Source organism: Centroberyx affinis, unplaced genomic scaffold (assembly GCF_046629955.1).
Source record: "Centroberyx affinis isolate AG114_WGS23_722 - 3 ecotype Tasmania unplaced genomic scaffold, CSIRO-AGI_Caff_v1 ptg003839l_1, whole genome shotgun sequence".
NCBI lineage: Eukaryota > Metazoa > Chordata > Actinopteri > Beryciformes > Berycidae > Centroberyx > Centroberyx affinis.
In genome coordinates, this window is record NW_027281689.1 from 1 (window position 1) to 14,149 (window position 14,149).

At 41.5% G+C, this 14,149-nt stretch overlaps 1 protein-coding gene across 1 annotated transcript; it reads left to right on the forward strand.

Annotated features, from left to right (window-relative positions):
* Positions 1-4,095: 4,095 nt before the first annotated feature.
* On the forward strand, positions 4,096-9,979 carry LOC139662548 (transmembrane protein 266-like; the record flags this gene model as incomplete). Its single annotated transcript, XM_071541225.1, has 4 exons — positions 4,096-4,211; positions 5,640-5,835; positions 8,782-8,844; positions 9,342-9,979. Coding segments are annotated over 4 exons (1,013 nt in total), but the record flags the coding sequence as incomplete, so codon positions are not given.
* Between the last annotated feature and the right edge of the window lie 4,170 nt (positions 9,980-14,149).

Below are 14,149 nucleotides of genomic sequence, written 5' to 3' on the forward strand. Positions count from 1 at the left end.
TTGATTTCCCCGCAGCACACCTGAACCTGTTGGGTTTGATATTTGTGAGTGATTGAGTTGGCTTGTTAGGCAGGAGGCAACACACCTTGGAGGAAAAATCACACTCAAACCAATACAAACCAACAAACAGCTGAGGGGCCAGCTCAATTATCCTATGAGAGGGATTGAGTCCCTCACAGAATTAACTTTGAAGTGTACCGTAAAGTGCCAACATTTGTGTCAGTCCTCTGGAGGAGGAAATACAGAGGAGCAAACTGCAGCACAATTGGTGGGGGACAAAAACTAAATAGAATTTATCAGCAAATTGAAACATCAGATGGAAAGTGTCAGTCTCCAGCAAAAGAAATAATTATTGTGTTGCTACTTGAATGAAAGTATTTGAGAACAATCTGCTACACTTTTGAATGAGGAAGTTTGGTTTGCTATTCTTGTAGAGTGACCAAAACACAGTGAAGTAGCTTATAAGATAATAAAACTTGGTATGGGATGAAGGCTTTATTTTATTTTATTTTATTTTATTTTATTTTATATTTATTTGAGTGTCTCAGATGTCTCCTCTCCAGACCCAGCTGTGTTGCTCTTAACCTTTACTGTTGCTGTTCAGTGCAGATTTGGTGGACATTTATGAGGTTGTTGTCCTGAGCCATGCACAGAGTGTCAGTTTTTGTGTTTCACCTCTCCTTTCCTGACCTGTGGCTGAGAAACATTGTGCTAATGGGAATCATGCTAATGCTTCTTCTACTACTACTACTACTAGTACTACTACTACTACTGCTGCTACTACTACTATTACTACTACTACTACTACTACTACTAATAACAATAATAATAATAATAATAATAAAAAATGGGCTTGTTGATTGAAACAAAAATTAAATAAAACAACCCACTGAGCAAAAGACGTGATTTCAATGTTCTATGCTTTAGCTCTCATATAGCCCAGGATCATTACGGCTATGTATAGACCTATTTTAGACCAAGCAGTAAATACATTATTACAATGAATAAACATCTGTAAATCCAAGCTAAGACGTAGACATCTAATAAACTTTCACTTTTCAACCCCATTTAAACTTAATTTAGCCTAGACGGCTATGGGCCATTTAGACGTGTTTTAAACGTCTAATCTACATAAAATTGCTCAGTGGGATCTCTCACTTTTTCAGTTCTAACCTTCATCGGGGAGTAAAACATAAAATATACCAAATAGCACAGTACTCTTAGAAACAGACACTACATCAACTGGCCCACAAGAATTGTCATACATCCGAGTGCAGGGAATACAAGGCTTTGTGGCTTGGTGTATCATGTGAGGGAGGCAGGTATCAGTGAGGGGCAAAACACTTGGCCTGGGCTGAGAGCAGAGAGCGGAGCAGGTCCATGTGTTGGCTTCTGTGATGTTGTGGGATCAGCCATGGTGTGAATTACACTGTTCTGCATGTCCTGCCAGCAGCTGTCAACAGTGTTCTACCACTCACACACACACACACACACACACACACACACACACACGATCACACAAATGCACTCGCACACATGTACACGTGCATGCACATACTGTACACATACTGGCTCCAACAAAGACACACACAGGCACCCATACGTACACTTGCACAAGGTGCGTGTGCACAAATGGACACATATGCATGATGTGCCTATTATTATCATGCACAAATGGTACGGCTAGCTAATCTAGTCTAGTTTATTTATATAGCCCTTTATCACAGTCAAGTCTCAAAGGGCTTTACATACTATCATATACCATATGACATAATACATATACATACTACATATCTACATACACATCATATACAGTACATCCTATACTAGGTCATATACATCATATACATACTATACATCATATACTACATCATATACATCATATACCATACTACACACAAACCCACTCACACCTATGGGCAATTTAGAGTCTTCAATTCACCTGACCTGCATGTCTTTGGACTGTGGGAGGAAACCTGGAGGAAACTCATGCAAACACGGGGAGAACATGCAAACTCTTTTCTGACCCCCCCCCCCCCCCCCCCCGCCCCCCTTTCTGTGTTTTGACACAGCCACCAGCTGAGTCGCCAGCTACACTACAACAGCAACAATATAAGAATGAGACAAAGAATAAGACCAGAATAAGTAATGGTTAGTTTACACTACCAGTCAAAAGTTTGGACACACCTGATTGAATGCACTATGTTTTACATCTTAAAGCCATTTTGATCTAAAGGCTTATGCTTAAATGCTTGAAATTTGTTTCTTAGACAAATATAAATAGTGAGGTTGATGCCTATGTATCAATTTCTTTCCAAAGCCTTTGCCTTTCCATCAAGACAAAGGGCGGCTACTTTAAATAATCTAAAATATAAGATAGTTTTGACTTGTTCAGCACTTTTTTGGTCAGTGTATAATTCTATTTGTGTTATTTCATAGTTTTGATGTCTTTACTATTCTAAATTGTGGAAAACAGTAAAAATAAAGAAGAAATGTGATGTGTCTAAACTTTTGACTGGTAGTGTTTGTGTCGCTCATAGCAACATTCCCCATCAGGATACACACAGGATTATTGTGTGATGTCACACAACTGATTTACAAATGTGATGGCAGAGGTGTGAAGGACTAATTGTCTGCCAACTGTGATGACAAGAGGTGTCCAGATGTAGCCTCACTTCCTTAGGTACATCTCCCTGTTTATTCGAACACCTCCCTCAGTGAGTCACGTATAAATAAAGCTTGCAGACAGGTTCGAGAGGTACAGTTATTGACTACACGTTAAAACTGGCAAGACGTGATATAAGCGATTGATGTGTGATATAACCCTTGGTGCTAGACGCATCAGTTCCAACATCTTAGAAACGGACGTCCTCCTGAGATTTTTTCACAATAGTGTCTAGAGTTTACTCAGAGTGGTGTGATAAATAAAAAAAAAAACATGCAGTCAGCAGCAGTGCCTTTATTGATGATAGAGGTCAGAGGAGAATAGCAAGACTCATTCAAGGTGTGCAGATAACATCTCAGTACAACAGTGATGTGCAGAAGGTCAGCGTGAAGCCTACGCCAGGTTTCACTTCTGTCAGCCAAGAACAAGAAGATGAAGCTCCAGTGGGCATGTTATCACCAAAACTAGACAAGTGAAGAGTGGAAAAATGCTGCCTGGTCCAACAAATCCAGGTTTCTGCTGTGATATGCTGATGGCAGAGTGGGAATTTGGTGTAAACAGTGTGAATCCATGTATCCTTCCTGCCTGGTGTCAACAGTACAGGCTATTGGTGGTGGTGTAATGGTGTGGAAAATGTTTTCTTGGCACACAATAGGCCTCTTAGTTCCAACTGAGAATCATTTGAACTCAGTGTACCAAAACATTGTTGCTGACCAGGTGCATCCCTTTATGGCCGCAGTCTACAACTGTTTCAAATGGATACATCCAGCAGGATAATGTGCCATCATCTCAAGATGGTTCCGGGACCATGACAGTGACTTTAGTTTATCCAAATGGCCTGCTCAGTCCCTAGATGTCAAACTAGATGTCCAGATGTAGCCTCACTTCATTAGGTAGACTTTTGGGATGAGGTGGAATGGGATGTTCATAAATGTGAGCTGAAAAAACTGTGTGATTCTATTAGTTAGCATAGACCAATATTCCTGTGGAACATTTCGGCACCTTATTGAATCCATGCCTCAACAATTCAAGCTGGTGAATTGGAGGCCTTACCCAGTACTAGGTAGATGTATCGAATAAAGTGGCCTCTGTAGCTGTAGAACCAATATTTTTAAGGTGACACAAAGCCATGCTTTTGCTGTTTTATGGTTAACTGACATCACATATGACACGCTTAGTTCAATCACAAGGAGTGATCCTGTATAGCCTGATGGCAAATGGATTTTGGACTACTGAGCAAGTTATTAACTGACTTAAGTGACACTGCTGTCCACCAACACTGACCCTGTGTGATGCCCCTTATCAACATAGCTGGTAGTCCTTGTCAGATCATTTTAATCAGATGATTAAAGATAATTACCTAAATCAACTAAACTCTCTGTCTGTGTGTCTGTCTCTCTCTCCCTCCTTTCCCTCCTTTCCCCCTTTAGCTTATGTGTTACAGGTTAAGGTTGAGATGGAATTGGAGATCCAGCAGTGTGAGAAGACCAAGGCTGTGAGAGAGGAGCAGCTGGAGCGTCTCACTCAGATCTGCCAGGAGCAGGCTGTGAGTACCAAAACACCTTAGATTTAGCCTTACAGTGAGGCTGTAATTCCCCATAGACCTACACCTTAGATTTACCTTTAAAGTTATCTCATAAACTGCATAGGAAGAGAAAAGAAAATATTGCAATGGCTGGTCAAAATTGGGTTATGCTATAGCACATGCATTGAATAAAGTTTGAACATACATTGAACCCTAAAGTTGGCCTAAGTTAATCGCTGGAATTGCACTAACTTCCTTTAAGCCTACATTCATTTTGGTCCTTCAATTTATTCTTAGAGTTAGCCAGTAAATTTCCATTCATTTTACATTTAGCCTTAGAATCACTCTGCAAGTCCACCTTATATTTACTGTGAGTTAAATATTAAATGTAAATCCAAATTTACTCAGATCTAACATTAGTCTCCCTAATGCCTCCCTTCACATTAGAATTAGCCTTACTGTAATTAGACTGTGTGTAGACTTGTCATTGTAAATGTTTTACTACAGCAAGTCTTACGAGGGCCATACAAGCCCATAATGGTCTTTGCCAGATAAGAGGTTGTCATTTGATAAACCACCAGAGGAGGGCAGCAACACCTTACATACAGGTTCAATCTCTCTACATATTTCAACAAGATTCCTCAGAGCCTACACAGAATGCGACAATGCAGAATGTCAAAAGGCATTGCTAAATTGATAAAGATTTAAAGGAAGGAAAATGATATAGTATAATTTGTGCTGATGGATGCTACAAATTGTTCATTTTTATTATTTTGTAATCACTTTCATTGAAGAAGCTTACTAGACTGCATGCAAGTGTTTCTTGTCAATAGGTGCTTAGATGTGCACTTATTCTCAAGACCCAAAACCCCAAAATCAATACAGAGAGAGGCCATAACTGTACATCAATAAAGCATATTGTTGTGCAAAATACCTTGGACATAATTGGATACTTGGAGTAATGCTGAAAACAGTTCACCAGTAATTTGCCTTGATGTTTTTCAATATGACTTGTCAGGTCTGGAGAAAACCTAATGAAAACATTGATCCAAATCAGTCAGGACACAGCTTCCTGTCAATGTTTGAGATGGTGCTGTGTGTTGAAACGTATGCCTCATTGTATTTATAGATCATTTTTCTCTCTCTCATCTTACTTCTCTTTCAATCCTTCCTTCTGCCCCGAACTCCCTCACCTCTTCACCTCATCTTTGTCTCTGTCATTCCATCCTTCCTTCCTCCCTCTCTTCTTTCCTTCCCCTTTCGGGTTCTCTTCTCTCTCTCTTCCCTCTCCCACCCTCCCTTTTTTCCATCTCCATCTCCAACCTCTTCACCCCTCCTTTTTTTTTTTTATCTCTCTTCACTTTCCCTGTTTGTTCACACTTACCACCATCTCTTCTTCTCTCCCTCTCCACACACACACACACACACACACACACACATCTTCTCCAGTTTGAGATCAGGCAGCTGAGGGCCCATCTGGCCCAGCAGGACTTGGACCTGGCAGCGGAGCGTGAAGCAGCCATGCAGATCCACCACGTATGGGGCAAACAGGGCAGGAGCTTCCAGGTGGTGGAGGGCTTGACTCCTGGGGAGTCTGACGATGAGGGTGGCCAGAGGAACCCCAGGGAGCCCCATGCCACTGCAGGTATATTACGGTTACTACAGCAGTGCTTCTTCGAGACTAGGAAGGAACCCAAAGCTGGGCTGCAGGATACTGAGAATGAGTCCTCAAATTGTTCTGGAGAAACATTTCACAGATTATAGCTAAGCATAAGTTTTACGTATTTTGGGGCAGTATCAAGTGATCATATTTGTAACCAGTGAAGTAAAACACACCTGCACTTTTCCTTATGATGGTGAAAAACATAGTTTCCATCTACAAGTCAACTCCTCAAAAATATTATGTGGATATAAAAATAAAATCCAATTTAAAATAAAAAAACAAAATGTACTTCTAATAGTAAATTACTGCAGGTTGAAAAATAATGACACATATTTGCATCATAAATAAATGTATTGCGTTTTGGTACAAACCAACTGCAAGGATCTTGGTACAGTATGCTATAAGTAACAACAGCAATAAAAAAGATGACTTCTCAAACTGAAGACTGCATCTCAGACAAAAACCTGTGGAATAAAAATATGGCTCATTTGGATATTCACTACGATGGGTACAGTGTTTGCTTGAGAAAGCAGCATGACAAACCTGGACAGAGGTGCAGCATAAAGTATGTACATAATTATGTGGGACAAAAAGTCCCAAACGGTGTAACATCAGGTGAATTGGATGCCAGAGTGTTCAGTTAATCTGGAGCAGTAGCCCTGGAGCATCTTCCAGGCCAGGCTCTTAGCCCCTCCATGCTCACACACAACACCCATCTGACCGCAGGCGCTGTGGGATCAATACGAGGGCAAAAAAGCTTTTAGGATCTGGTGAATCCTGGAGAAAACAAGCATGTTCTCCAACACTACGTCAGCCCGCGTGGGCATCTGTCTTACCCCAACTATCTCTCTTACTGCCCCCAGCCTAGCCGGCCCAGACCGCTCGGGCTATTTCAGGTACAGAGTGCTCTGTGCTTTGGGCCTTGTTGTTAGGAGAGAGTGGGCTCCTGTCAACATCTGTTCCCCTTCACCTGCAAACCACAATAGGGCACCAGGAGGCTCCACAGCAGCCACACAACCACCCCAAGGGGATAGTGGGAAATCTGGCTCTCGGAAACAAGTGGGGCTTTTTACAAAAACATGGTCATTGGGACGAGCACTTAGGCCGCAGGGCTCGCCGGGTGGACTGGGGCCTGTATGGGTGTGCAGGCATGAGGGGGTGGCTCACTCTTGCCTGTGGGGTGCCATCAGAGTGTCAAGCATTCTCATCAAGGCAGTGAGCTAAGTCTCTTTCCTTGTTGAGAATAAGCAGGAAAAGCAAAAATAGGGGTCAGAGCATTGTTGTAGGAAGAGTCTGAATGTTTGAAAATTGTGAATTCAGTGAATGTGTCAGGGGATCGGTGGTTTTGTCACCTTAAAGTACTAAACCGTGTAGATTTTGAGAGCATCCAGTGACATCCAGTGTTGATCAATGAGCCACTGGTGTTTTCTTTCTGATTCTGAAAGATCATACAGTGACTGAGCACACAGTACTGTAACAGTACAGTGCAACATTCATTGCAAAGAATACAGAAAAAGCAAGGCAAGTGTGGTCGAAAGGAGCATTTCAGATTGCCCCACCCTATCTGTCAGATTGCCTGATTGCAAAGCCTCTGAAACAAATTTAAATGGATTGTTTCTAAGCATACAAAGCTGATATTTTACATGAGAATGTGCTAAAACAAAAGACAAATACATTATAACTCCATCCAGTTCTATGGACTATTTGATTTTAATCTGAAGTAACTTTAACTGTCTACTTCCATACAATTTTGCCTACGATATAGAACTGATACCTCACCTGTAAATATCATAATTTAGAAATGAACTAAAATGACCTTTGCATGTTACCTCTCCATTCCCATAGACAGCCTGACAGCCTGACTATCACAGAAAGAGGACGAGTCTTTTTACGTATGCTGGACAGCCCATTCTCTTTTCTGAGACTCATGTGTTATTAATTGCGGAGCGATTGTCTCGGTCTTGTTTTAGTGAGCGCAATGCCTCCTCTCCAGGGGTGGCTCTGGGATTAATATTTTAGACTGAAAAATAAATGAAATTACCCATCAGAGTCTGCAGCATGTCCCGGGGGACAGGGGCTAGCACTCAGGGTACTTTGGGCTCCCACTCAGCCAGCGGACAGTGAGCTCAGGACCAATCAAGCGAGCAGAAGAGCAGAGCGGATCAGAGCCATTCACCGTGCGGGCAGCCCACCAGACTGGAGGGATGGCTGCTTGAACAAAGAACTCCCACTCTCTCTTTCTCACTCTCCACCTATATCTGTCTCTCTCATCCCTGAAGTCAACCCCACCCTGTCCCTGTCCCAGTTTATTTCTTATGCACTAGGGTGCAGCTAATGTACAGCGTAGCTCTGAGACTTGCCTATAAAGCACCTGTGGCCTGTGGCAGATGTAGGAGAAGTTATATTTGTCGATATTAAGTTGTGAATTTTCCATTTGGGCCAGTTTGCCCTGTTAAAATTGAAATAGACCTATGTACCTGCTATCTAAAAAGAGTGCCATCCCATTAAAATAGAACTTAAATAAGGGTGGAATTCTAGCAAGAAAGACTCAGTTTTGATATAGGAGTATGTGTCTGTCAGATCTGACCCTAATTTGACTGATTACTCCCTTGTCATGTATACTTAATAATACAATTTATATGTGATATATATGCTATAAAAGTACACTGTCCCTTTACTATGCTTTTGACATTTGATTTACAGTAAGTAGGAATTTAATTGACAACACAAAAAACAGGAAATAAGCATAGGGTTGAGGTATCGGTTTAGAAGAAATTTGCATCTTAATTAGAAATTAGTTCTTTTTTTATCCAAAAATGTCATTCACTATGCATGAGAACCCATTCAGATATTATTGTTGTTCAGAATTTTATTTGCTGTAGTAATAATCACATTATCCATTTCCATTGTTTTTGTTTTTAAATTCAGATCCAGTTGCACGTGATGACATGAACAACTACATCAGTCAGTACTACAGTGAAGCAAGCAGTGGTAAGTGACTATGAAAAACATTTTGCACAGACTGCACACCACACAGAGCTAGAATATGTAGAGCAGCTACACTAATGTAAATCATTCTTATTGAGTGGTAATTTGGCTTCTAAGTCATAAGACTTTTAAATTCATTGTTTGGCTGCGTATAAATTAAACTTTATTATCTTAATTCCTTGTTTGGCTTACTTATGGTGGCCTACATAGAATGTTACATAATGGATTTAACCTTCTAAATTCATTATTACATTTATCAAAAATTAATTTAATTTAAAGGTTATTCTGTTGAGCAAATAGGCTATCTTAGATTAAGCTACAGCTCCTAAAACAAAATAGAGCTAGAATGATTACTAGCAGCATCATTCATTCTCAGAAAAAAGGTTTAGTCCCTGGGGCCGACAGAAGGTTGTGTAAATGTATTGTGTGTGTAGTTAAGGGCTACATTCTTTTTCTTTGTGTTGTCTGATTTTTCCCAAATGTACACAACGCTCCTCAAGATGCCGGGGCATCTGTCTCAGGTGCTCGGGTCATCACCACAGCAGCCATCGACGTCCACCTCCCCACCAATCCAAACCCCATCCACTCAAACCCCCTGCTGGCTATGGAGCGGGTGGGCAGCGCCGTGAGCGACGCCTCCACCAGCGTATCGCGGTCCAGCGGCAGCCTGACGGCCCGCCCCCACAGCCTGAGCAGCCACACCCTGGGCTCCTCCACCACAGACTGCAGCAGCAGCACGGCCCGGGACCTCAGTCTGAACTACAGCGCCCATCACTGCTGCCCCCCCTCCGTCTCAGGCCAGGGTCCCTGCAGGGACCCCAGCATGGTGGTGCAGGAGCTGCTCTCCTCCCTCTCGGAGGACTCCTGCCTTGGCCAAAAGGGCCTGGTGGTGGACCCTGTCAACCTGAAGCTTCCCAGCCCCGCTGGCTCGGCCAACGCCAGCCCCGAGCTGGAGAATAGGATCAACATCTATAACCGCAGGAACCAGGAGGAGAGGCGGGGCCGGGGCAGGGGCTGCGTGCTGCTGCAGACCAAGCCCCTCATCCACCTGCAGGGCGGCGCTGAGCCCTCCCTGGAGGAGAAGTACCGACTGCTGGGGCCGGCCGACACATCGCTGGGGCACATGCCTGATACATAGGCTAGATTTACACAGAAACAGAAAGTCCTTTTTTTACTGTAACCCTGTTTGGTCCAGATCTGATCTTTTTCATTGGCAGGACAAATCTGTTTGGAGAACAGGGCCACATAAGAGTTAAAAATCTGATTTTTCAGTTGCTGTGTAAATCCAGCCATAGCAAACGCAGAGCAGGCTCAGAGCCTTAGCTTCCAGCTGACACTGACTCTCTTCAACATGTGTTCAGAAGTCAATGGCAGAAATTACATTTTGAACTCAAGCTAGGCCAACAGCCCTTTTCCATATTGTACAACCTCCGCTGTTCCTCCTTGAGGCATTTTTGAAATGAGAAATGCCCTGATATAGCACAACAAAGACAATAACATCCCAGCGAGGGGGAGACTAACGTGTTCTTGGACACAATCTTCATCAGGAATTCCCACTTTGAATAGGTCCCAAATGTACTGAACTTAACTTGAAATGAAACCAGCAAGGGGCCATTCAAGCCTATACTGAACAAAACTTCTGTACTGAACAGTGTTGCACACCAAGACACTGTTCTCTGTTCTTGGATTTTCAAGCAGTGAAAGGGAGTGTTTTTTTTTTGAGTGCATTTAGTTTTTGTTTATTTGTTTCTTTTGATTTGTATTAACAACTTTTATCATTCATTGTGCGGTTCTCAAACAGCCACAGAGTGCGTAACTGGTTGAACCATGCAAACAGCCAATTTCTTACCTTTGCCTTTCTAGCACTGAGATTTATTTGTTTGATTTGAAACCATGGACCATCATCAACATTTATTCAACAGTATTTTTTGTTTTACTTGATTCAAGAGTTAGTAGGGTTCATTTGTGTGGGTGAAATGAAAAGGTAAGTCTCTGGATTCTTAAAATGAAACTAGATTGGAGTGCTTGTAGCATGAACCTTTAAAAGATAGGTGCCCTGAATGGCAAGCAAATCCTTTGCACTTTAATGTTTACAGACATTTTTGTAAACTTAATATGGAGGAAGTCATTGCCAAATGCAGGTGTTGTCATTTGAATAAAAATAGCAAAAATAAAAGCTGGTATTTCTTTAATTGCTTTCAGTTTACTGACTTGTTAATATGCCATTTCAAGTGATTTTTGAGCCGTACCAAAGATACTGTAACAAGAGAGTATTGGATAAAAAACAATGGCATACGCTTTAAAACACATGGTCTAGTTTGTAGACTGGGCGGGCTTTTTATCAAATGTGTTTCTCCTGACTGGCTTGCATTACTATACGCTGTACAGTACAACATTATTGCATTAGCAACTGTCTCCTGATTTGCATACCACTCTGAAAAATGTAAATTATTTAAGGTTATTAACATTGGAAGACCTGTCACAACGACTAATTGGTCAAGTCATTATAAGTGTCTAGTGTGAAGAATTAAACCCCCTAATTACCATCTCATATCATTAATTCAGAAGATAAACTATTGTACCATTTTGTTGCTTGTCAAATGTTTACAAGTATCTAGAGAATGTTTAATTGTTAATAACAATTATGGCTGCAATTAAGCAATCAACACAAGTGTTTAGGTATTAAGAAATGGGCAATGTGCAGTGCAAGAATCTGAAGACTCATCTCGTAATATCACACTGATTTTCAAGCAGGAGTTGCTCTATTGACCCTGAATGGAAGACTCATAAAATGTTGGTCTGAACCTTTACATCAAAATACTAATTATAATGGTTCATGCAATTAGCTATGAACCTGAAAATGGCATCTTAATCCCAAGAAAATCATCCTGGAGTCTACCAATATCCTTTTTTTCTGTCTTTTCCAATTCATTTTCTGTGGAGCAGTGCTAGCCAGTATTACAACTGGTTATGGGTCAGGACAACCTCTTCTCTCATTTCTGGGTATGAAAGACAGGAATTTCAGTTTAGACCAAACTAGACTGGGGCATATGAACTGAATCTAAATTGTAAAAACGCATTTCCTACTTTCCTACAGACTATCATAATATTGTTAAACAAGAATAAGCCAAATCCACGTCATCCTTTTCACAATGCTCATGTTTGCTTATCGGATATCTTCTGAGTTTGATTTTCCGACCAAGAAGCACGTGAATACAACGCTGTTTGGCAGCCAACTTTGAAGTCCTGGATGTTGAAGCTTCCCAGCGGCATGCAGGGCCGGATTAACCAACCACAGGGCCCCTGGGCACACATGTCCTATTGGGCCCCCCACCTCTCGGTAAGCACAAACAATACAAATGTAAACCTTTTACAGGTTCAAAGTAATCTGAAACTCAGATTTAGCTATTACAAACTGCCATTCCTTCTATCTAGAGCTTGCTCATTCAATTTGAGAGTGATAACATTTGTCCAACCCGAAGGCAAGCTTTAGTTCCTAGTTTTAGGTGTTGGGGCTTCCCTTTGTTTACATTTGGATTGCACGTTGTGGCTTTGAGGCGAGGTGATAGGTGGCGAGAATGAAGGACCAAAAAATTTGAAATTTATTGAAAAGGTTTGACTGTCTGTACCTAGACCCCCCTGCCCCACCAGTATATAATTAGTGCTCTGCATCTTAGCTGGATGATACTCACTAAATGCACTGCTCATGAAGAAAAAGGAGACTTACAGGGAATTCTTCACACAAATATTGCAATTATTTCCAATCAGACATTGTTGGACAAAATGGACTTCATATACATGTATTATTTTTTAATTGATTTTCTGAACTCAGCCACACAATTTCGAATTGTTCGCCGCTTTCATCCCAGTGCAGCTGGACCGGCTGGAGGCTTGGTGGCGTGTTTATGCTTCAAGGCTGTTAGACAACATTTAGGCCTATATCTCACACACACACACACACACACACACACACACACACCTACCTAAGAAGCATGTGACATCCAATTGCACATAATTGTTTACTTATTTTACATCCATTCGTCTTGAAAAGTTTGACTTGTAAATGCATGCATCTACAAGCCTACTCCAAATAGAAATAAAGTTCTACGTAATAGGCTAAATATCATTTAAAATAATCCAAACTCATTTTGGGCATTCAATCAGAACCAATCAGAACATGGTTTCGCTTCGCCATTCTAACCGATTATGACATCACTGGATGTAGCTGGACTGTGCATTACCAATCAGAGCCTTTTTTCTAGTTAATTTGAGGGGAGGTTAGGGTTAGAAGAGCTGGTGGTTGGTACAAAGAGACGCAAACCCGCCACCCAGTCCAAAATATCAAAATTACCTAGAAAAAAAATAAAATTCTAGTTAATTTTGATAGTCTGGACCGGGTGGCTGGCGGCTAGCGAACGCGGTTCGGTGAAGAGCTGGTGGTTGGTACGAAGAGGCACCGCTCCAAAGGTGCGATCTGGCAGTTAGCGATGGCGGTTTGTTGAAGAGGTGGTGGTTGGTACGAACAGACGCGGTTCACCTCCCGCTGAAGCTAGCCTGCCAGCCAGGAGCCTACAAAAGGTGGTCTGGCGGTCACGATTGAGGGAAGGTTAGGGTTAGAAGAGCTGGTGGTTGGTACAAAGAGATGCAAACCCGCCACCCAGTCCAAACTATCAAAATTAACAAAAAAAAAAAAAAAAATCTAGTTAATTTTTATAGTTTGGTCCGGGTAGCGTGGCGACTAGCTTATCTTATCTAATCTTATAGGGTTGTAGGCCACAGTAAGAGCTTTACCAGGGGCTCCAGGGACCGTGCTGGGTAGTGCTGCTGCAGCAGTACTTTTAAGCCAGGTGGTATTAGTCAGTAGTGGCAAGCAACAACACTGCTGCTGCTGCTACTACTACTACAGCTGCTGCAGCAGTATAGGCAGAGTAGTGGTAGTTCCAGTAGTTCTTATTACAGATATCTGAAGTATTTTAAAGTAGCATTTTGGCTAGTCATAATGTAATGAGAGATACTGTAAATTAGCATTTAAGATATCTCTCATTACATTACATTATGACCAACCGAACTGCTAATTTAAGATATCTTTCATTACATTATATGACTAGTCAAAATGCTAATTTAATATATATCTAATTACATTATCACTAGTCAAAATGCTAATTTAAGATATCTCTCATTACATTATGACTAGTCAAAATGCTAATTTAAGATATCTTTTATTACATTATGACTAGTCAAAATGCTAGAGGTATCAAACACAAGGCAGAGTCCAGGTGGCGGATGCGGTTGGGATATGACTGGCATG